The 25,164-nt window shown below is 39.1% G+C and overlaps 2 protein-coding genes across 5 annotated transcripts in view; both read right to left on the bottom strand.

Moving 5' to 3' along the window:
• The window catches only part of nudt6 (nudix (nucleoside diphosphate linked moiety X)-type motif 6), a 930,254-nt gene that overhangs the window by 189,439 nt on the left and 715,651 nt on the right, over positions 1–25,164 (bottom strand). The window lies entirely within an intron of this gene.
• Positions 18,025–25,164, bottom strand: part of LOC127412745 (ankyrin repeat domain-containing protein 50-like) — a 40,521-nt gene continuing 33,381 nt past the window's right edge. For 2 of the 3 annotated variants that reach the window (XM_051649355.1, XM_051649356.1), the window contains 2 exons: positions 20,475–24,013; positions 18,025–19,865 (listed from right to left, as the gene is read on the bottom strand). In XM_051649355.1, the coding sequence (XP_051505315.1) occupies positions 20,478–24,013 (3,536 nt within the window). In that variant the 3' untranslated portion in view covers positions 18,025–19,865; positions 20,475–20,477. Of the gene's footprint in view, positions 19,866–20,146; positions 24,014–25,164 lie in introns of all 3 variants that reach the window. The other variant, XR_007892476.1, reaches the window with a different exon arrangement.

Here is a 25,164-nt window from a genome sequence, read left to right as displayed (position 1 = left end):
GTTTTGTGTTTAATAGAATTCTGTGCTGAAACATGCAATAAATAGATTTTTTTATAATGTATTTTCATAGTTTAATATTGGAAGTCTGGATCTGAAGGCTAAAACAGTCAAATCTATATATAAAAGACATTTGAAAAGTACCAAAAAATAAATGAAGAAGGCCTGGTACAAAGTTTCCAAGTCATTTTTAATGTGACCCTAATATAACCAATATATATATATATATAAAGAAAATCAACCCCTGGGACATGAAAGTGCCCAAAGTTACACCCACACATTACATAATTAGCATTTAATTAGCATTTAATTAGCATTTAATATGTAGTATTATTGTGTTAGGAGAGATATTGGTATTTTACAGTGTTGGTGTTTCTTTGTCACAAGTACTCAGTAATACTAATGAACTACAAACATTTCATTACATTTATTTTGAGTCCAGCACCACAGAGCTTTTGTGATAACTGATTGACACACACACACACACACACACACACACACACACACACACACACACACACACACACAGTTGTGTTTGTGTGCTGAAGAAGAGGACGGTCCATTCATGTGTCTTCATCGGAAAGCGTGTTCAGCTTCCTGCAGCAGAGGTCAGAGATCATAGCATGTCTTCTATGAGCCGTTTGACGGGAATCTGACATGACACGCTGAAGTGGCCAAAATTCCCACGAGATTCTGTCCTGAACTTCAGATCAATGAAGCCAAGCTCAATACTTTTGATAGAAAAATAACCCTTTAATCCCTGAAGGTGTTTTTAAAGATTTCCTGTTTCAGTGGCATACCCAAAATTAAAGGCTTATAACTCGAGAAAGAGAGAAAAAAAAGGTTGTGTTTGGTATAATTTTAAAGAAAACATTTACATTTTTTAATGATATAGATTATGATACAATCTGAGACTCTCAGCCTAAGAAACTGCTGAAAAAAAAAAAAAAACGTAAGCCTAAATTGTACTTTTTTCCTTAGTTTTCTAATTTGACATTATAGATCTTTAGATGTAAATAAGGTGGCTCCGAAAAACTTTTGTTCCCAATCATGTCAACTGTATCTGAGTAAAATGTGTTGATACGACAAAGCAATCAAAAGTTATAGCATTACAAATATAATATAAGAAAGTGTCCAAAAACGTCTCCAAATAAATAAAACATAATAACTGTACATAAGAACTAATTACACATGCAAACACAACAATGACTAAAGGTTTGTATAGCATGCAGACATGATTTTAGTAATGAGATTTCACAGAATGAGTTTCATTCTGTGTCATCTGAGTCATCATTGAGTCTGTGTCATGTATTTGGCGCCATCTCCTGGTGGTCATATGTAACATTGTGCTTCATGTGGATTATCTAATGATCTATACATCCGATTACCTTGCGTGTGGCCTCGTTTGAAAGATAATCCCCTCCTCTAAATAATGTTATGTGATATTTGATGTTCTGTTTATGTTTTGTGAAGCTCTAAGTGAAAACGTGGCTTATAAGCAACACCTGTTTACATGTACATGTACTTTTTCATGTGATTATCTAATCAGTCAATCGTGTGGCAACAGTGTAATGTTCAAAATCATGCAGATACGGGTCAGGAGCTTCAGTTAATGTTCACATCAACCATCACAATGGGGAAAAAATGTGATCTCAGTGATTTGGAGCGTGGCATGATTGTTGATGTCAGATGGGCTGGTTTAAGTATTTCTGGGATTTTCACGCACAACAGTCTCTAGAATTTACTCCGAATGGTGCCAAAAACAAAAATCATCCAGAGAGCGGCAGTTCTGTGGACGGAAACACCTTGTTGATGAGAGAGGTCAACAGAGAATGACCAGACTGGTGCAAGCTGACAGGAAGGTGACCCAAATAAACACGCGTTACAACAGTTCTATGCAGAAAAGCATTTCTGAATGTACAACACATCGAATATTGAGGTGGATGGGCATGTCAAAGACATATACTTAGCTATTACTCACTATATTTTTATCTGTGAGTAAAACAAACAGGCTGGTTGTATTCTACTCTTTGAGATCTTTCCAACAACATATGACACATGACTATTTGATCAGTCTGATGTTTCCACTGATTACAATAATATGTACAGTGCATGTTTTTTTAAAATTAATTATCAAAGCGAAACACTTCTGATTTGTCTGCAAATTTCAAAGCACTTGTTCAGTTTTGGTCATAATGCCTGCATGCATTATAAAGTAGAGCTTCTAAACGTTCAAACGATACCTATTTATATAATATATTGAAAAACAGCTGAATTGTGGTAGTTCAGATGATGTCAACTGGAAAAAGCTGAAACATTTGTGAGAGAGGTGGCTACAACAGCTGACAGGGAAAACAGGAAAAAACAACACAGAAATTTCTCTCCATGAAATGACAAGTGCAGTTTTCATTTCCTTGTTGACGTATTCCCTATTAAAACAGGATGTTAGGGTGGGTATATCAAACAGATAATGCCCTTTTCTAAACCCAGCAAACACAGAACATTGTCTCAACGTTGCCAACCTTCTACCGACGTTGTGACAACGTGGTCAGAAGGTTGGGAATTTTACATTGAGTGTTGAAGTTTGTGACCACGCTGTCACAACGTTGCTGTTTTACCATCGATCAGAGTCAATAGTTGAAGTTGTGCATACGTTGTATTGACGACCACTGTACAACATACTGTTCACGTCACTGTCCTGAAGTCGAATATCCATTTAAATCTCAACTGAGAGTTGTGCCGTCTGAAGCAGATCTACAGACGATACGCCGTTATTAATATATTTGTGTGTCTTATAGTGGATATTCAGCCTTTTCTGTGTCACTTTAAAATGATTTATTTTGTGACATTTTCAGTGTATGAGCTTTATGTCCTCAATAAAACCTCCTGGCATATAGATGTAATCAACAGAAATATTCACTAAATGTACACATTCAAAAGACTTGAGAGTCACTGGGATGAACCAAAATCCCCAGCACCAGCTTTCTGCAGAGCTCTCAAACTCTGATTTGGGACAGCATGAGCACAAACATGTGACGCATGGAGGACTGGAACTCACTGTTGTGTAATGTCATTTTTCACTGATCAGCTTTACATTAATCAGTGTGAGTGCTCTTCTATTGTTTCATATATTGTACAGCTGGTTTATAACACTAAATATGACATTTTTAATTTTACACTGACCAGCTATTGGACCTCTTCTCATCTTAAATTAAAGTAGTCAGAGACGTGGCTAGCACATGCTTATGCACTCTCCTGTCCCATCAAAGGCCAAAAATCAAAAGATGTTTCAATGTCTCAAGTTTTAGGTGCACCTCGGGTAATGTCAGCACTATACTAATGTTATTTAAGTATTTTAGGGTTTACTGGTTACATCATCATGGCAACAAACTTTCCACAGATGCAGTTAGTAAGTGATTTTATCACAGTAAAATCATGTTAACATGCATATTGTTCACGTCTTGTGTCTTTACTTTTGAAACGGTTTCGTTTACAGATTGACCCCATTGACTTCCATTGAACCCAGAATAATCCTTTAATTTGACCTAATACACTACATGTAGTGCAGTTACAATACCACTGTAATATGTATTAATAAAGTTGATGACCTATGACCCTGTTTTACTCACTGACATGTTGATTATAATTGATTTATTTATTGTTAAACATAACTTATAAAAACAATGTTAATTATTAACAATATTAAAAATGTTATTACATTATGTTATTTTACTTTGAGGCTTTGTGTGTGATTACTGAAAGATATTACTCATAATATACACAAGAACAGGAAGAAATAATGGGTAATTGAGTTGTGTGTTGCAGTTTCATCAGTAATAAACAAATGTGGTTGGAACGTCCTCTCGCGGTCGCTGAATGTTGTGCAACAACGTTGCCACAGCCTTTTCACGTCTTGCATTTCTATGTGGACACAACGTAGAGAACACGTCTAACAAAGATGAACTAAATAGGTAAAGTTTGTCAAGAATAATATTGATGTTTGTCAATGCCTTTGTTTGCATTTGAATTGTTTTGTCAATTGGAGTTGGCCCATTTGAACGTTCTGTCAGTGTGTTTCAATGGGATTTTTCAGATATTTGATTGTCTGCTGTGCGAAAACCGTAATTCTGTTAAGCTAGAAAAGTCATAGCAACCCGAGTCTGAACAGTCTGAAGGCCTGTGCCAAATCTGATGGATGTAGTTTGAAAGCACCATGAGAAGTTACCATTGATAAATTTGGTCTTGGTTTAAGGATTTTGGAAAAACCCTAAACTTAAGCTGCTTTTCCACTATCAGGCTGAATGATTCTCATTTCAAAATCCCTGCTGATCTGGGCCAGTTTGCACGGTTATGATTTATTTTTCCATTGTGGTGCTGAGAAATCAGGATCAGAATGTACGTAACAAATACATCAGTTGGCAAAGGTGCGAGAAGTAAACATTGGAACGAGTGCGCTATGGAGGATGATCACATTTTCTAATTTTTAAGACTACTTTTTTCTGTTTTTCACTCTGCTAAAGCACATGAAAGACGTCTCATGTCACAAAAAGTCAAGCAAAGAGAAAAAGGTTGCTGAGGGGTTGTGTATGTCACCAAAAATACACAGAAAGGTAAAAGTTTCAAGACTAGCTAAAAAGGACATTTATAGACAAAATATACAATATATTGATATTAGAGCTGTCAGAATTAACACATTAATGCATGCGATTAATTCAAAAAGTTTAACGCGTACATTTTTCTTAATCACGTTTAACGGATTTACAGTTAATACAACTAAACACTTGTTGGAAGGGCGGAACACACACACACATACATATATATATAAATGCACACACACACACACACACACACACACATATATACACGCACACACACACACATACATACATGCGTGCACACACACATATATACATGCACACACACACACACACACACACACACACATGCGCGCGCACACACACACACACATACAGGTGCATCTCAATAAATTAGAATGTCGTGGAAAAGTTCATTTATTTCAGTAATTCAACTCAAATTGTGAAACTCGTGTATTAAATAAATTCAATGCACACAGACTGAAGTAGTTTAAGTCTTTGGTTCTTTTAATTGTGATGATTTTGGCTCACATTTAACAAAAACCCACCAATTCACTATCTCAAAAAATTAGAATATGGTGACATGCCAATCAGCTAATCAACTCAAAACACCTGCAAAGGTTTCCTGAGCCTTCAAAATGGTCTCTCAGTTTGGTTCACTAGGCTACACAATCATGGGGAAGACTGCTGATCTGACAGTTGTCCAGAAGACAATCATTGACACCCTTCACAAGGAGGGTAAGCCACAAACATTCATTGCCAAAGAAGCTGGCTGTTCACAGAGTGCTGTATCCAAGCATGTTAACAGAAAGTTGAGTGGAAGGAAAAAGTGTGGAAGAAAAAGATGGACAACCAAGCAAGAGAACCGCAGCCTTATGATTGTCAAGCAAAATCGATTCAAGAATTTGGGTGAACTTCACAAGGAATGGACTGAGGCTGAGGTCAAGGCATCAAGAGCCACCACACACAGACGTGTCAAGGAATTTGGCTACAGTTGTCGTATTCCTCTTGTTAAGCCACTCCTGAACCACAGACAACGTCAGAGGCGTCTTACCTGGGCTAAGGAGAAGAAGAACTGGACTGTTGCCCAGTGGTCCAAAGTCCTCTTTTCAGATGAGAGCAAGTTTTGTATTTCATTTGGAAACCAAGGTCCTAGAGTCTGGAGGAAGGGTGGAGAAGCTCATAGCCCAAGTTGCTTGAAGTCCAGTGTTAAGTTTCCACAGTCTGTGATGATTTGGGGTGCAATGTCATCTGCTGGTGTTGGTCCATTGTGTTTTTTGAAAACCAAAGTCACTGCACCCGTTTACCAAGAAATTTTAGAGCACTTCAGGCTTCCTTCTGCTGACCAGCTTTTTAAAGATGCTGATTTCATTTTCCAGCAGGATTTGGCACCTGCCCACACTGCCAAAAGCACCAAAAGTTGGTTAAATGACCATGGTGTTGGTGTGCTTGACTGGCCAGCAAACTCACCAGACCTGAACCCCATAGAGAATCTATGGGGTATTGTCAAGAGGAAAATGAGAAACAAGAGACCAAAAAATGCAGATGAGCTGAAGGCCACTGTCAAAGAAACCTGGGCTTCCATACCACCTCAGCAGTGCCACAAACTGATCACCTCCATGCCACGCCGAATTGAGGCAGTAATTAAAGCAAAAGGAGCCCCTACCAAGTACTGAGTACATATACAGTAAATGAACATACTTTCCAGAAGGCCAACAATTCACTAAAAATGTTTTTTTTATTGGTCTTATGATGTATTCTAATTTTTTGAGATAGTGAATTGGTGGGTTTTTGTTAAATGTGAGCCAAAATCATCACAATTAAAAGAACCAAAGACTTAAACTACTTCAGTCTGTGTGTATTGAATTTATTTAATACACGAGTTTCACAATCTGAGTTGAATTACTGAAATAAATGAACTTTTCCACGACATTCTAATTTATTGAGATGCACCTGTATACACACACACACGCACACACACATACATATATATATATATATATATATATATACACACACACAAATATACTTTTTTCTGTTTTTCACTCTGCTAAAGCACATGAAAGACGTCTCATGTCACAAAAAGTCAAGCAAAGAGAAAAAGGTTGCTGAGGGGTTGTGTATGTCACCAAAAATACACAGAAAGGTAAAAGTTTCAAGACTAGCTAAAAAGGACATTTATAGACAAAATATACAATATATTGATATTAGAGCTGTCAGAATTAACACATTAATGCATGCGATTAATTCAAAAAGTTTAACGCGTACATTTTTCTTAATCGCGTTTAACAGATTTACAGTTAATACAACTAAACACTTGTTGGAAAGGCGGAACTTTTGCAATGTTTCCGCTCGGAGTCATTACATTCACACACACTTCACATCACACACATTAGTGAATCAGTGTCAGTGATAAAATTATGGAGAAAGGAGATCTTAGTGCTATTTGATTTACAAAAAAATCCCAGATGGGATTTGGGGTAGTAATCAAGTATTTACAGATTATGTAAGGTGCATTTTAACTACCAAAGAAGCACGTCAAGACTTAACGATCACTGAAATGCAGAACGAGACTTTTTTGTTTGCAATGCGGAGTTCAAAGCGGTGTTGACGCTCTGATGTGAATCATGAACGCAGCTTCACGATTGCTGTAATAAAGCGGATGGGCACAGTCTACCGGCAGATTAATATTGTGGAGGATGAGAGTTTAAGAGATTTCATGAACATTGCAATGAAAAAGCAACAGTCAACCTTCCACTTAGATGTTGGGAAACATTTAATATTACTTGAACTGGTGATATTTCAGTGCATTTCTATCTTTATATTGTGTTAGGCTGTAAAAAGTAACTTTAAAAGTCTCTAGGAGATAAAGATTCTGCCTCTTCTCCAGGGATGTACATCTTTTAATTTGATGTTCATTCAGGACTATAACACACATATCTGTGCTCTCATTCACCGTGCATGCAAGAGATGAGATAACAGTAAGTAGGCGGTTCTTTTGTCTCTTGTTGTGAATAAGAGTCACTTCCTGTCCTAACACTGCGACTGATTCAGTCACATGGAGGAAAACATGACCATTTACTCTTTTTCCTGTCTTTTCTTTCTTCAGTAGAAATGCTTCAGGTCTAAAACAGCTTCTTTGTGTGTCACATGAAAGAAAAAATCATAAATGAATAGAGAGAAAGTTTTAAAAGCAGCATCCATCCTCTCCTTTAATGAACGAGAGAACACACACACACATATATATGTATATAGATGCACACACACACACACACATATATGCACACGCACACACACATATATATATGCACATGCACACACATATATATGCACACGTGCGCACACACACACACACATATAGATGCACAAACACACACACACACGTGCACACACTCAAACACTCAAACACACACACATATACACACACACACACAAACAACAAACACACACAAACACACATATATACACATAAAAACATACATATTCACACACACACACAAATATATACATTTTCACACACTCACATATATGCACATGCACGCACGCACGCACACACATATATATATATATATATATATATATATATGCACACACACACACACATCACTCTCAGAGTTCTTAGATCTTCATCTTTTGATAAGTGTCTTTGAGTGTGTTTTGTGTTCAGGGCGAGTTCAGACTGGCACACAATCACACACCTGACGGCAACATCACAGGTAAAGAGCGTGAGATTCACAATCTGAATAAATCACTTTCTCTTTAGAGGGTTTAAGACGTGCAGGTGTTCATCTCATCTGTTAAAAGAGAGAATTCAGAGGACAGTTAAAGTCAACATGAAATTAAAACTGACCTCATTTATGTTCCTGCTCTTATTGAGATTCATCAGTGCACATTATTATAAAGAAAAATAAAGTCTTCAGCTTTCTAAAATCTCAAAGCAGTAATTTAACAACAAACACTGATGAATCATTTAAAATAAGATCAGAGAGTCAATTCTGTTTTAATGACTTAAATATTCAGCCTGACACACACACACACCAATCCGACACTCTTCCCCCTCACACACACACACACACACCAATCCGACACCCTTCCCCCTAACACACACACACACACACCAATCTGACACTCTTCCCCCTCACACACACACACACACCAATCTGACACTCTTCCCCCTCACACACACACACACACCAATCCGACACTCTTCCCCCTCACACACACACACACACACCAATCTGACACTCTTCCCCCTCACACACACACACACACACACACACACACACACACACACCAATCCGACACTCTTCCCCCTCACACACACACACACCAATCTGACACTCTTCCCCCTCACACACACACACACACACACATCAATCTGACACTCTTCCCCCTCACACACACACACACCAATCTGACACTCTTCCCCCTCACACACACACACACACACACACACCAATCTGACACTCTTCCCCCTCACACACACATACACACACACCAATCTGACACTCTTCCCCCTCACACACACACACCAATCTGACACTCTTCCCCCTCACACACACACACACACACACACACACCAATCTGACACTCTTCCCCCTCACACACACACACACACACACCAATCTGACACTCTTCCCCCTCACACACACACACCAATCTGACACTCTTCCCCCTCACACACACACACACACACACACACCAATCTGACTCTTCCCCCTCACACACACACCAATCTGACACTCTTCCCCCTCACACACACACACCAATCTGACACTCTTCCCCCTCACACACACACACACACACACACACCAATCTGACACTCTTCCCCCTCACACACACACACCAATCTGACACTCTTCCCCCTCACACACACAATGGTTCTAATTTTGCGTGTTTTCTCTCTCTCTCTCTGAATATGCGCACACAGTCGTGATATGACCCTGCTTGACCTCTGACCCCTGTGTGTTTGGCTGGCTGACAGGTCGATCTGTGGCACTTTCTATTCGTTTAATGATTACAGTAACGAATGCAGACAGGCGGAAGTTAATTAGAGGATCTTGTGTGATGGCAGGTGTTTCAGTCGGGAGTTTGACGCTCCTTTCAACTATTTCTTATATTTGCATTGTGTTTTTTTTTTTTTTTTTTTTTTTGTTTTTTTTTTTTTGGAAGAGTTTAATCTGTGAAATAAGACACCTCTTTGATAATTACAGAAAACTAATAACAGCTAGCTTTTAACCCCCAGAGACCCAAGCATTGACATTGATGATGCATTTTATTTTTTCCTCATTCAATATGCAATTCAATATGCAATTTTTCCCACCAAAACTGTTTCTTATGTGTAGTTTCCACAGTTTTTAATAAAAATAAGTATTTAATTGCTTTAACCATTTAAGCTCGGATTGGCCATGAGAAACAATTTTTTTTCAAAATATTTCTAACTACAGTCTTGACCAACACAAAATAGGTCTTGTTTAAAAGTTTAGAAGTTCTACTTTATAATGCATGTAGACATTATGATCAAATCTGAACAAGTGCTTTAAAATTTGCAGATAAATCAGAAGTGTTCCATTTTAATAATTTATGGAAAAAATTGCACTGTACATATTATTGCAATCAGTAAAAACATCAGACTGATCAAATAGTCATGTGTCATATGTTGTTGGAAATCTCTCAAAGAGTACAATACAACCAGCCTATTTGTTTTCCTCACAGACAAAAATATAGCGAGTAATAGCTAAGTATATGTCTCTGACAATTATGTTGGTGTTGCTTATATACCGTGTTTTTGCTTATAACTTCACGAAAGTTACTTAGAGATGGTGATAATCTATCAAACGAGGCCACACACAAGATAATCAGATGCATAGATCATTAGTTAATCCACATGAAGCACAATGTTACATATGACCACCAGGAGATGGCGCCAAATACATGACACAGACTCAATGATGACTCAAATGACACAGAATGAAACTCATTCTGTGAAATCTCATTACTAAAATCATGTCTGCATGCTATGCAAACCTTTAGTCATTGTTGTGTTTGCATGTGTAATTAGTTCTTATGTACAATTATTATGTTTTATTTGTTTGGAGACGTTTTTGGACACTTTCTTGTATTATATTTGTAATGCTATAACTTTTGATTGCTTTGTCGTATCAACACAACATTTTTCTCAGATACAGTTGAAACGATTGGGAACAAAAAAGCAGTTTTTCCAGTGACACCTTATTTCAGAGATAAAGTCAAATAAGAAAAATAAGAAAAGTTTTGTGATTTTTCAGCAGTTTCTTAGGCTGAGAGTCTCAATGTATCAATCTATATCAATAAAAAATGTGAAAAGTTTTCTTTCCAATGATACCAAACACTTCACCCTCCTTAGTTATTTTTGTTATAAGCCTGTAATTTTGGGTATGCCACTGAAACAGGAAATGTTTAAAAACATCTTCAGAGTTTAAAGGGTTACACAAAAATTGCAATTCAACCAGTAAATATTGCGCAACTGAATTTTACACCCAATATGACCAATTATTTTGTCTGTTTTTGCTGTTATTGACCACAGTTCCAAATGAAGCCGAAGTGGCACCAAGCGCTGCGTGTTGTCTTCATATTACAACTATAATATATATATATATATAAAACAATGGTATATGTCTAAAACTCAGTATTTTTGACTTTAGAAGAAAATATTTGAAGGTGCCGATTAATCATGATTAATTGTGTGTTTCCAGAAGTTTCAAGAGCTGTACAATAATCACTTAAACAGTTAAGGGAGTTGTCGAATTAAAATAAAAAATATGTTTGTCAGTTTCAGGGTGTAATCCAATTGCAAAGTAATTTGTTACTTTAATCGAATTACTTTATAGTCAAAAAGTAGTGTAATGCATTACATATTAAATTCTTGTAATCAGATTACAGTTACTGACTTTTAATTAATTTAATTACTTTTAAGTACATTATAAGGTTATTCTTATTTCTAATATATTATTTATGTAGAATACATGAATTATGGCCCCGTAACGAGTCATTGTGAAGGAGAAATGTTTGTAACAATGAACAAGGAAGAAATATAGACATAGAAATATAGAAAGTAACTTAAAAGTAATTAGTAATGTGATTACTTTTTGATGAAGTAATTAGTAAAGTAATCTGATTACAATTTTTAGAGAAATAATTACTAAGTTGTAGTTGATTACTATTTTAACTTACCCAACACTGGTCATTTTACACAAAAGGCAAGATTACAACATAATTAGGTGCATCTTGTGTCATGGTTCTGGTAAGCTCACAGGTTTGTTTTTGTTTGTTCATTTTCTCTCCCTTGTGTTTCGCAGGCGTGCTCAACTGGCATGATTGCCGTTTCCATGGGAACGTTCGTTGTTCTCAGGGCACCGCCGATCATGCCACAGATTGCTTGTCGAGCAACACCTGTTCCAGCCTGATTGCACTCCCTACATATGCCCTCATGTTTCTGTTTCTTTGCCAGATTATTATGCTAAGTTGAGTACTAACCTCGCTCTCCTTGTCTAGCTGGTCCTGTCTTGCCACTCTGTTGGTATGTCCATGTTGTTCGGGTTGTGGTTTGCCTTCCAGTCTTCACTGAGTTCAGCCTGGCAATCCTCAAAGGAATTCCGCTTTATGGTATTTCAAATGATATTTGTAGTAAAACCATAGTAACCACAACATTTACCTTAATTTTACTACATTAAGTCAAGTTCAACAATGGATTCAAAAATCACAAATCTATATTTCACACACCCACCCCTTTGTGTCTCAGGCTTTTAAACAGCCTGTGTGTGGGTTCACTGAGTCTTGAATACAGGAAGTTCCGGCAATCTGTAAGTTCTGATAAATGCAGACTATAATTCCCAGACAACAGCAGAAACATGTCCTCAGTTCAACTCTGAACACACACACACACACACAGCTGTTCAGATACTGATGTTCCCAGAGAAAAGCACAAACTCTGTCTGTACAGGGAGACAATATCTGACCATTAAACTATTAACTCTCACAGACTTAAAATGCTTACTAGGTAGGCAGCTAACTAGTGAACATTCATCTCTGCACGTCTCCAAACCACAATCCTTCATGAGCAAACCTCGTACTGTTCCTGTGGCCTGTTAAGCCTGTGAATCGGTCAAATCAGCGTAACGGGAGAAATTAGACACGGGTACAGTTTGAGGTTGGATTTCACTCATGGCTGCCACGTGCAGCTCAGGACGCTGGTGTGTAATTACTGCCGTCACCGCAAGACCAGGGATGGAAAGACTGAAGAACACAGCAGGAACATCAGCATCTCCTTTAATTCACTCTCTGTTATTTCTGATTCTTCAAGTCTTATGAGAGTCTGGGTGTTTATTGAGATGTAATAATAGATCATGTTGAAAGAACAGTAGTAAGAATTGAGAGAGATACAGGAAGTTAATGGTTCCATTTCAGATCCATCTGCTTCACTAGACAGGTATCTTGCACCATAGAGCCACACCTACTAATCCCTTAGTTACAAGTACAAATACTTAGTTTAATTTCAGACAAATTTATGTATACAAATTAATTTTCTGAAATAGTATTGAGATTCCTCAATTATTTTGGGTTCCCACTCAATAGCTTTATCCATCCCTTATGGAAATTTAGCTATGGCTTATTTGTAGTAAAACCATAGTAATCACAATATTTACCATAATTTTACTAAATCAACTAAAGTTCAACTGAGGTATTTGTAGTCAAATCATAGTAACCACAACATTTACCATGGTTTCACTACAGCAACTAAAGTTCAATTATAGTATTTGTAGTAAAATTATAGTGACAACAATAATTACGAAAATTTTACTACATTAACCAAAGTTAAACTATGGTATCTGCGGTAAAACCGTAGTAACCGCAAACACTACCGTCATTTTACTACGTTAACCAAAGCTAAACTGTGGTATCTGCGGTAAAACCGTAGTAACCGCAAACACTACCGTCATTTTACTACGTTAACCAAAGCTAAACTGTGGTATCTGCGGTAAAACCGTAGTAACCGCAAACACTACCGTCATTTTACTACGTTAACCAAAGCTAAACTGTGGTATCTGCGGTAAAACCGTAGTAACCGCAAACACTACCGTCATTTTACTACGTTAACCAAAGCTAAACTGTGGTATCTGCGGTAAAACCGTAGTAACCGCAGACACTACCGTCATTTTACTACGTTAACCAAAGCTAAACTGTGGTATCTGCGGTAAAACCGCAGTAACCGCAAACATTACCATCATTTTACTACGTTAACCAAAGCTAAACTATGGCATCTGCGGTAAAACCGTAGTAACCGCAAACACTACCGTCATTTTACTACGTTAACCAAAGCTAAACTATGGTATCTGCGGTAAAACCGTAGTAACCGCAAACATTACCGTCATTTTACTACGTTAACCAAAGCTAAACTGTGGTATCTGCGGTAAAACCGTAGTAACCGCAAACATTACCATCATTTTACTACGTTAACCAAAGCTAAACTATGGTATCTGCAGTAAAACCGTAGTAACCGCAAACACTACCATCATTTTACTACGTTAACCAAAGTTAAACTATGGTATCTGCGGTAAAACCGCAGTAACCGCAAACACTACCATCATTTTACTACGTTAACCAAAGTTAAACTATGGTATCTGCGGTAAAACCGTAGTAACCGCAAACATTACCATCATTTTACTACGTTAACCAAAGTTAAACTATGGTATCTGCGGTAAAACCGTAGTAACCGCAGACACTACCGTCATTTTACTACGTTAACCAAAGCTAAACTGTGGTATCTGCGGTAAAACCGCAGTAACCGCAGACACTACCGTCATTTTACTACGGTAACCAAAGCTAAACTGTGGTATCGGCGGTAAAACCGCAGTAACCGCAGACACTACCGTCATTTTACTACGGTAACCAAAGCTAAACTGTGGTATCGGCGGTAAAACCGCAGTAACCGCAAACATTACCGTCATTTTACTACGGTAACCAAAGCTAAACTGTGGTATCGGCGGTAAAACCGCAGTAACCGCAAACATTACCGTCATTTTACTACGGTAACCAAAGCTAAACTGCGGTATCTGCGGTAAAACCGCAGTAACCGCAAACATTACCGTCATTTTACTACGGTAACCAAAGCTAAACTACGGTATCTGCAGTAAAACCGTAGTAACCGCAAACATTACCATCATTTTACTACGGTAACCAAAGCTAAACTACGGTATCTGCAGTAAAACCGCAGTAACCGCAAACATTACCATCATTTTACTACGGTAACCAAAGCTAAACTACGGTATCTGCAGTAAAACCGCAGTAACCGCAAACATTACCATCATTTTACTACGTTAACCAAAGCTAAACTACGGTATCTGTGGTAAAACCGTAGTAACCGCAAACACTACCGTCATTTTACTACGTTAACCAAAGCTAAACTGTGGTATCTGCGGTAAAACCGTAGTAACCGCAAACACTACCGTCATTTTACTACGTTAACCAAAGCTAAACTATGGTATCTGCGGTAAAACCGCAGTAACCGCAAACATTACCATCATTTTACTACGTTAACCAAAGCTAAACTACGGTATCTGCAGTAAAACCGTAGTAACCGCAAACATTACCATCATTTTACTACGTTAACCAAAGCTAAACTACGGTATCTGCAGTAAAACCGTAGTATCCGCACAATTTTCATGGTTTTACTACAGCAACCATAAACTATGATCAAAAGAAACATGGTTAGTTTTACTATAGTAACAGGTTAATTTATGGTACATATAAAATGGGTTCTTACCACTAAAAATGGTTGCATGGCTCTGTAGGTTTATTATAATGAAACCATGGTTAGTAGATGGGTCGCTTTTTATAAGATGAATGGATTTAGTTTGACTTTTGATACTTAAGTACGTCTAAAACAAGTACTTTTTACAGACACAAATTTAACAGTGACTGTCAGTTCACAGGGACCAACAATGTGAACCTGAATGTAAATAAAACCGACCTCAAGACAGCCACTACAAACCACAAACATTCAAAATGTGCAAACATTCCCACAGACAGTGTTCACAAAGTGTTTTGGTCTGTTTGTGTTATTGTCTTCATGTCTGTAGCTGAAGCGTGACCTGTGGACGCAGATTCAGAGGGATTTGAATGTTTTTCTGAAAAGCTGCTGAGATTTCTTATCTGACGTATTCTGAACACATCAACAGATAAAGATATTTTACGAGTGCAAGCTCTTACAGATACTACTGGCTGCTTAAAAAAAAAAAAAAAACAGCAGATGTTTTTGTTAAGGGTTGGGAAACAAGAGTTGTTCATGACTTTCGGTTCCATAAACGGCTCCTTGACAAATTACTCTTATCATGTGGTTCTTTTCTATGAATATCGTACTGAACCGCAAGTCTCTAAATGAATCAAAAATTAATGAATGTGTATTTAAGGCTTGTAAGCCTTAAATAAGAGTAATTACTCAATGTTTGTTATGACGATTTGTAATTACAGATACACATTGCGTTTTGTTGTTATAAGTGGTATATAAAAAAAGAACATATAAAATTAGTCTGTGTAAACACCTTTTGCAAGAATCTGTCCTGTTAAAATATTAAACTTTTTAACAGGCTACCAAGGGCAGTAAATCCAATATGAAATGCAGGGACTATAAACGGTTCAAGGAATGAAAATGAAAACCAAAAAAAACCAAATTGTTTTGCAGAATGTAACAGAAAACAAAATCCAATAAAATTGTTCCAGAGTAATACATTTATTTTTAAATGCTGGCAACTGGTTAATTTCGTTCCGATATTTTTTTTCCATTAAACCAAAGACCAATGCGTTTATCAAAGTACATTTTCGTAAAATTTACACCACTTCGTGTTGCCCCAAAAAATTGGGCTTAAACTGTTATTAACCGTTCTTTTATTTCATTCTAACCAGTTATCAATTGGAAAGAAGGCTGCGGAACGCCGGAACCGGAATGAAAAAAATACCGTTTCTGCTCCGGATGAAACCGAAATGAAAACCATTTAGTTTTTAGTCCCTGAATAATTGCATTTATTATTTCCAAATATTTCTTCATCAAAAGTACAAAAATAATTGTTAATGGAACCGGAATCGTTAAGAGGAATCAGAATCGTTAAACTCCATACAATTCCCATCCTTATTTTTGTCGCACTTAGTGTTGTGATGCCCATAATACTGTATATTCATTATTGTAGCACAAACGCTGCAGTTCAACATTTACAGTAAGTGTTAGAGGTTTGCTCTAGCAACCCGACCTGTACCAGAGAATGTGACCCGACTCTACCTGAATGGTACCGACAGATTCTAAGCCCGAACACAACCCGAAATCGCTCGCTCTCTTTATAATGTCTTCAAGCAAGTTAATTGTTACAGTAGACAGTAATTTATGTAAGCATCTAAGGCGACATTCGTAACAGTATTGTAAAAGGCACTGCGGCCCCACAACACATCAGAGAAGAAGGGATAAAACATTGACTTATTGATGTTTATCAAGCACCAAAACTTTGCTTGGTGCAGAACAAGGGTTGTCACGAGCATTTGGAAGCAGTCGTGTGTCAGTCAGACAGCGTGCGGGTATCGAATTGAGTCTGTACTACCAGTATTGCAGAAACATTGTTAAAGTGACATCTTTTTTATTTTAGTATCGATTTGGTACCGAAGCCAGAGGTCATTGTTTTGCAAGTCACAAGTCAGTCTCAAGTCAAGACAGACAAGTCCATGTCGAGTCGCAAGTCTTCTTTAATTATGTCGAGTTGAGAGTCATCAAATTTATGACTCGAATCCACAACCCTGCGAAGTACCTGTACTTTTGACATCCCTATGCAGGATAATCATGAATCAAGCGTAACAATGTAATGTGACAGTCACATGAAGTCCTCTTTGCAGCCTGAACTTCTTCAGAACGTCGAATCTTTGTGACACCTGTGCTAAAAACAAGATAAACGCAGCGCAATAAATGTAACAGAATGCAGGTGTCTCGACATGCGTTTTGTTTTTACTTGAAGTTCTTTTTAACTTGACACGGAGACTAAAAAATGTGCCGGTCCTGTGCGAGACGTAGCTAGACGTGGCGCAACAGTTGAAGTTCATCCAGCACGTGTTTACATGGAAAAACAATGGGAAAACAGACCAGACATGCGCAAAAACACATTCGATGTGAACAGTGTGCCTGTGAGAGAGCACGTGCATGAAACAAGTTAGGTAAGCCTGTTTATTTTTTCATTACAAACCTGAACCCAAAATCATACTTGAAAAACTGACCCGAGTCCGGCCCGAAATACCACGGTTTTTGGTGTTCCGACAGCCTGGGTCAGGTTGCACACCTCAATGAACAATACTAATAATGATGCTTACCTTAGCAAACACTACTAATTAAGAAGAAATGTCAAAGTGAATAACGAATGGCTTTGGCAGAAAAGCAGATATTTTTATTAAGCACTTTAATGTCAGAAAATTAAGCTCAATATATAATACAGGAAATGTAATTTCAAAAATGCAAAAGTTGTACATAGACAGCTTTTTACAATCAAACTTCTCTTGAAATGAACTCCAGGCTCAGAATCAAAACAGCTGAACAAAAGGCAAAAAAACGGCAGTAAAGCAGATGGCTTGACGCTACTGAATACAGTCTTCATCTTCAGTCTCGCTCTCCCAGGCATTATAAAGTGCCTCTCTGTAATTCTTCAGAAGACAAGTTTTCTGATGCAGTTACACTCAATACGGTCTTACTGAAAGTCTCGTCTCTCATAGCAAACAGATGTCTGAAATCCACTCCACACCCTCCCCCACAAAGAGCCACGGCTCAGGGACACGAGATCTGCCTTCTGAAGGCCATTTTTTTTTCTTTGTGTTGACGCTGTGTTAACTTTGGCTTGCGGAGTATACATTTCAACTCCGTCCTGAAACCGTAATATTACTGCGGTTTGCTGCTTTGCTTGAGTAAAAAGAATTATGACCTTTCGCCGACCTGAACGTCTGAACTCCCTGATACTGTCCGCTGCTTTCTTGCCACATCACAAACCACCGTTGTGTTGTAATCGCAGAGAACTTCGCATTTAGCACCAAACTCTGCAGTTGAGCATACACGTCAGTTATTTAAATATGTAAATATGTAAATAAACGAACATAAAATTAAACAAAACAAAACAGGTCCCACAGGGACTAAATAATGAAGTATGGTAAAGCCAGAGTAACTTTTTTTAAGGGCATCAATAATACTACGAACAAAACACTGAGTTAAAATGACGGAATAAGACCTTAGTGGTTCAGGCCTGTTAAAAAAAAAAAAAAGAAAAACAAATGCAGGCAACGGCAAAATATAGCACCATGAAATGAGCAATACGGTACCCATGGAAGCAAATAAATGTATAAGAGTAAACTAAGACTGTTTTCAGGATTAAATGAGATCACTGCATGACTAATGGACTAGACTTTAAACAAATAGTTCACCCCAAAATGTTACCATTATTTACTCATCCTACTGTCATTGCAAACTTGTATGACTGACTTTCTTCTGTGGAAAATAATCTTAGGTAAAATGTTCACACGACTCTTTAGAAGCTTGGCGTTGTAATTCAACATCCACATTAACTGTATGGAAAACAGAAGGTCAGACATTTTGTTAACATCTCATTTTGTGTATCATAAAAGAAAGAAGTTCAAATGGGTTTGGAATGAGGCTGAATAAATGTGGATAGGATTTCCATTTTGGGGTGAACTATGTCTTTAAGAGATTTACAGTTTAAAAAGGTAAATATGGCAGAAAGTTTGTAATGTTTGTCAGAGTAAACAATGTACTTCAGTGGCACATTGATGTCAATTTGCACTTATACAGGCCAAGACAAAACTAACATGAAACAAACAGAAACATTTCTTTTTTTTTAACATAAACTCTGATAATAATAAAAAAAATCCAAAAACAACAACCAAAAGGCAAATAAACAAATTACAATTTAGATTTTTCTTAAAAAAGGAAGAAAGTGCATCCACTGCCTATTAAATATTAATGCATTAAATTAAAAGCATCTGTGTGCATCATGATCACCACGAGAAGGCTGGAGCATCGACAGGCACAAGTATTCGTTTGCGTCACCCTGGGGCGACCTCCTTCCCTTCGGTTCTCTCAAGTTCCTTTCTTCTTGAGATGTTCCACAGAGAACTGTGGAAAAATGGCTTAAGTTCTTTTGCGGATGAAAGCGTTTGCTTTGGCACAGTCTCTTTCTAAATGGTGAATAAAGATTAAGACATCTGAAATGGAAAAGTCAGTGTTTAATTCAAATAAATGTCAATGCCACTTTTTCCCAAGAATGAATAATATTCCAATGGCTATGCTAGTGACAGTGCAACTGACGATAATGAATATTTTTGAAAGAGAAAGCCAATTACACTGGATAAAAGCCAGACAATCTCAAAACATCAAATTAAAGAGCAAAATTACAGCCTTTAAGCTAATAATGAATTGTAAATTGACATGGCAATCTAATAACACAGTAAAAGTTAAAAATGTGCTTTTACCAACAGAATCTCACCTTTGCCAATTAAAATATATTCAACTGTTTCAATGCCAAAGTATACTTCGGGTTTCTGCATGCTGTTATTGTCCGCGTGCATCCCAGTTTTTCAAGACACATGGACAGTTCTCGTCTGCGTGCATAGTTGCCGCATGCAACTGCCATTGACTGAACCAAGAGTATCACAAAGTAGACGTAGTGTGCATGCAGCAAATTGCTCGTGGTCAAAAGAGTATATTTTGAAAGGCTGAGCACTCGACTGAATGTGAGATGGAAAGGCAAGCAGAAAAATGAAGTATTCCCAAGCTTTACTATTTCCTTTAGAAAATTCAAGTACTTAACTCACCAGTTACAATGGTGTTTCTTTTTTGCAGTTTAACCCAGGTTCTGATCCTTCAATCTGGAGCTGTAGGGCTTGTTTCAGGCTTAATTCTGTATCCCCTATTGGGTAATTGTCCAGTAGGTCCTGATGTCCCCTACAGGGAACAGTTCTGGGGACTGAAACTCTCCCAAGAAAAACCTGGTTTCCCTGCAGGTGATAGTTGGGGTTGGTCATGATGCCATTCCTCTTCTTCTCTGCACAGCTCTGTGGCTGAATGTAAAACTGCTCATGTGATTGGACAGATTCCAGAGCACTGGATCTGCCCACCATGACCTTACACTGAGGGTCCTTCACAGCAATACTGGACACTGGCTTATTGAGCACAAGCCTTTTATCAAGCTGAGTCAGCTCATACTCCACTATCTGATCCTGTGGATGAGAGCTGTTCTTGGACTTCTTCTCACCAGATATTCCTTTGTTGGAGCAGTTGTTGCCATTCTTGGATGCTTTGGTGGACTTGAGGCCTGGCTTTAACTGGCTCCAGTCAAACTCGGTGGTCGGAGAGCCAGGCTGAGTGCTGATGGACCTGGTGGTGGAGGATGGAGAAACTATGGATTGCCGACTGCGACTGCGAGGCAGTGAATGCTGCTGGATCTGCTCAATGAAGGAGAGTGTATGGACGCTGTCAATGGGAACAGTCTGAGCTGTTGCAGTGGACGAGGTGGTCCTCAGAGAAGAGTTCTTTGAACTTTTGAGTGAGTTGTTGGAAAGCGAGGACTTCTGTCTGTCTACAGTTGAGTCTGGAGACTCTGATGGGGAGCTGAACACATGAACAGGTCCATTGGATTGACCCCGACCCGTAGAATGCACATCTCCAGCTCCTGTGCTTCCAGAGCTGCTGGACTTTATAGTAAGAGATTTAACTTTCCCAGAAACTGATACTGGTGTTTGTTGCTCCATGGTGTGGATAGGAGATGGGTTGCAGCCATTGAAACTTGTTGCACCATATTTCTCCAAGAGTTTAATAATGGAGGTGTGACCACCTTTGGCTGCCACTCTCATGGCAGTTCGCCCAAACTGATCAGCATGATTAGGATCTGCACCATGTTCTAGAAGAATCTGGACCACATCGATGTGCCCCTCCTGAGCTGCAATGCCAAGAGCGGTAGCACCCTGGTTGCATGTGTGATCTACAACAGTGCCGTTGTCAATCAAGATTTGAACAATTTTTGTGTGCCCTTGCCAAGCTGCTGATTGGAGTGCTGATCGCTTTTCGTTATCACAGGAGTTCACATTCGCATGGTAGTTAATTAGCAATCGGACCATCTCGAAGTGGCCCTGCCAACACGACACATGCAGGGCTGTTCTTCCTTCCATATCACTGGCCTCTACATTGGCTCCGTTTTCTAGAAAGTACTCTGCCATTGCCAGCTGATTCTCAAGCGCTAGGATGTAGAGTGTTGGACGACCATCTGCATCCTTGAAGTCAATATCTGCCCCGTAACTCAGCAACAACTCCACAATGTCTCTGTGTCCCTCAATCGCTGCAACTCTGACAGCATTCCTCCCATCATACCCTCTCTGGTCGATACAGGACTTATTCTCAAGAAGGATGTGCACACAGTCATAATGGCCCTCTTGAGCAGCCAGAATCATTGGGATACGTCCATCATTATCAACCTCTGTGGAGCGGGCACCTTGTTCAATGAGAGCATCACATACTTGTCTGTGTCCCTCAAAAGCTGCCATATGTAGTGGCGTCCAGCCTGCATCATCTCTGTGGTTCTCATCCAGTCCTCTGTCCAGCAGAGTTCGGACAACCTCCACATTGCCCTGTGCGGATGCAATGCTCAACACGGTTCTGCCTTCACTGTCGATACTGTCCACTGCCGCACCCCAGAACAGCAAAGTATTGACAACAGAAGCATGTCCCATGGATGCTGCAGCGAGCAGAGGCGTTCTCCCATTATTATCAGTGTGATCAACATCTGCCCCTCCTTCAAGAAGCAGATCTACCACGTCTACATGGCCTTCGTAAGCAGCCACCAGAAGAGGGGTCATACAATCTTTGTCACAGTGGTCAACCTCCGCTCCACGGTCGATTAGTAGACTCACAACGGCAGCGTGACCCTTGCTGGCAGGCACGCAAAGAGCTGCAACGGAAAGCGCAGTTCTGCCATCCACGTCCTCATGGTTTACCTCGGCTCCGTGATCCAACAGATGCTCCACAATTTCTCTGTGCCCCATATATGCTGCAGCGATCAGTGCAGTTCGTCCTTCATTATCTGCCTTGTTGACTTCGGCTCCATGTTGAAGAAGGTTGAGGACAATATCCTCATGGCCTCCCCAGGCAGCAGCTCTCAGGGCAGTCCTACTGTCTGCATCTGCACAGTCCACCTTAGCACCTGCATACAGGAGTGCAGACACAACCTCTGAGTGACCACCCCAGGCTGCAGACCTGAGGGCGGTCCAGCCGTCACGGTCCGTGTGGTTGATGTTAACATCACATCCGATGAGACAGTTGACAACCTTGGTGTGGCCCTGTCTAGCTGCAAGAGTAAGCGCTGTCTGTCCGTGGTTGTCCTCCAACTCCATGTTGGCTCTCCTGGAGATAAGTAGGTTAACGACATCCAGATTGCCGCTATATGCAGCATTGGCTAACAGAGTTCTCCCGCTGGAGTCAGTCTGGTTAACAGAAGCCCCATTATCTAGCAGAGTTCGAATAGAGTCCTCACGTTCCAATGCCTGTTGCATAATGCATGAAGCATGGTCATCTTCATTGTTGACATGAGCACCAGCTTTGACCAGCAGTTGGAGTACCTCCTGTTCTTTTGGTATGGAAGTGGACAGGGAGTCTTTTGCAGGTGTGCCATTCCACACCATCCAAAGGGCAAGATTAAATGGCTCAATCTGCAGGTTAGAGTTAATCAGGTGGTAGGCAAACTCCTGTACCTCCAGAGGTTTCAGCTGTTTTGCTCTGCATGTGCAACTCATGGCCATCATACGATGTCCTTCAGCCGCATTGCAAAGGTATTTTTGTGTGCAGTGTTTAACATCCAGGAGCCATTCAGCAAAGCTATAGTGAAACAAGATCTTAGTGCTGCCAAGTCCATCGACGAGGAGCTTGGAGAGGATATCCATCTTCTTCTGAAAGTCCTCCATCGTCAGAGTCATGTTTTTAGTCCAGACAGCATGATAAAGCTCCCTGACAGTCAGTGGTCTGCAGGCAGCCAGAATCACGTTTAGGATGGGTTGGACTTTAGCAAACTGCTTTCTGACAAACAACCTCTGGCAGAGCCAAAGGTAGAGTCCATTAAGCGTCCCGGGGATGTCTCGAATTTCCCGGAGCATGATGAAGTTCTCAACCACTCCATCGAGAACACGCTCAAGGTACAGGAAGCAGCCGCTGCTTTTAATGTGAAGCTGGTTCAGCATCTCTGCTGTCTCCTTGGTGAGGTGTTGCCGTAGTGCCTCCTCTTGGTCTAGCCGGTGGAGTATGTATTGCTGCACATCTTTTACGATGTAGGCTTTCCGCAGGTCATCCAGGCTGATCTTTCGGAAACCTGTAAAAAAAGAGAGAGAAAACAGGTGATTAGTTTTGGCTTGAATTTCAATACAGGTGATTAAGAGTAGTCACATTTGATCACCATGAGGTGTACACTAGACTCTATGAAGAAACATTGAAGGGCAAAATCTCAATTTTTTTATACTTTTTCACATAGTATCATTTGCTTTAATAGTGCAAGGACAAATTCCTTGGCTTTGAGTATTAGCTTGAAAATATAAGATAAAATGTTGGTAATGACATAGCATTTACACTAGCTAACTGGGACATTTTATAGCTGTTGAAACACCTATTACAGTCTGACGTGTCTTAATCAGAGATAAACAAATTAGGTGTGCAGTAGAAATACTTTTGTTAAAAAAATACAAGATCACAGTAAACAACACCATCATGTACAAGCTACAAAACAAAGGTAGTATAGCAGTGACAGATAAAGGCACTTTTTCTGCAGGAAAGATGACTGAAATCTATTTTGTTTTCTCTAGAAAGACATGTTACAATTCCTGTGGCAGAACTAGGCCACATCTGCAACTTCATGCAATATGAGGCAAATTCAGACATTAACTAAATAAACCAAAGCAGAACCAAGGGTTTTACAAACAAGCACTTATGCCAACAGATGTCAACAGCTTTTGCATTCTGTTTCAGATAACTGCAAATTCCATAGTTTTTTTCTGGGGCAGCATGCCTATTTAACAGGGGCCCAAAGGGCAGAACAAGCATTTTATGTAAAGATTGTATTTACAGTTCCCATGGACTCTCGCTGAGGTCAAAGGAAAGGAAAGACCATGAACTCCTCTAAGGTCATTCACATATGTCTTAATCTTTCTGTAGCCTCCACTGGTGGGACAGCAGCAAAACATAGTTTCCCTTTAATTTAATTGGCCACTTGCTCAAACAATCCAATCCATATAACATTTCTGTGGGAAATGGGATAAAAATGGATCAGTTTCCTGTCTGAAAATAGTGCATTTACAATAAACACAAATAAATACAATATACTTTTCAAGACAGCAACAAAAACATAGAATACTGATTACATCTTTCCTGGCCAGCCCCATAGAGTATGAAAAGTTCACAAAACCCTTTTGTATGAGATTATATAATGGCTGTCTTTCTGAAAGGGCTCAGGAGTTATTTTCTTTGTCT

The sequence above is a fragment of the Myxocyprinus asiaticus genome, chromosome 22 (genome assembly GCF_019703515.2).
Source record: "Myxocyprinus asiaticus isolate MX2 ecotype Aquarium Trade chromosome 22, UBuf_Myxa_2, whole genome shotgun sequence".
Lineage (NCBI taxonomy): Eukaryota > Metazoa > Chordata > Actinopteri > Cypriniformes > Catostomidae > Myxocyprinus > Myxocyprinus asiaticus.
The sequence above is the reverse complement of the archived record's forward strand: the minus strand, read 5'-3'. Positions and strand labels throughout refer to the sequence as shown.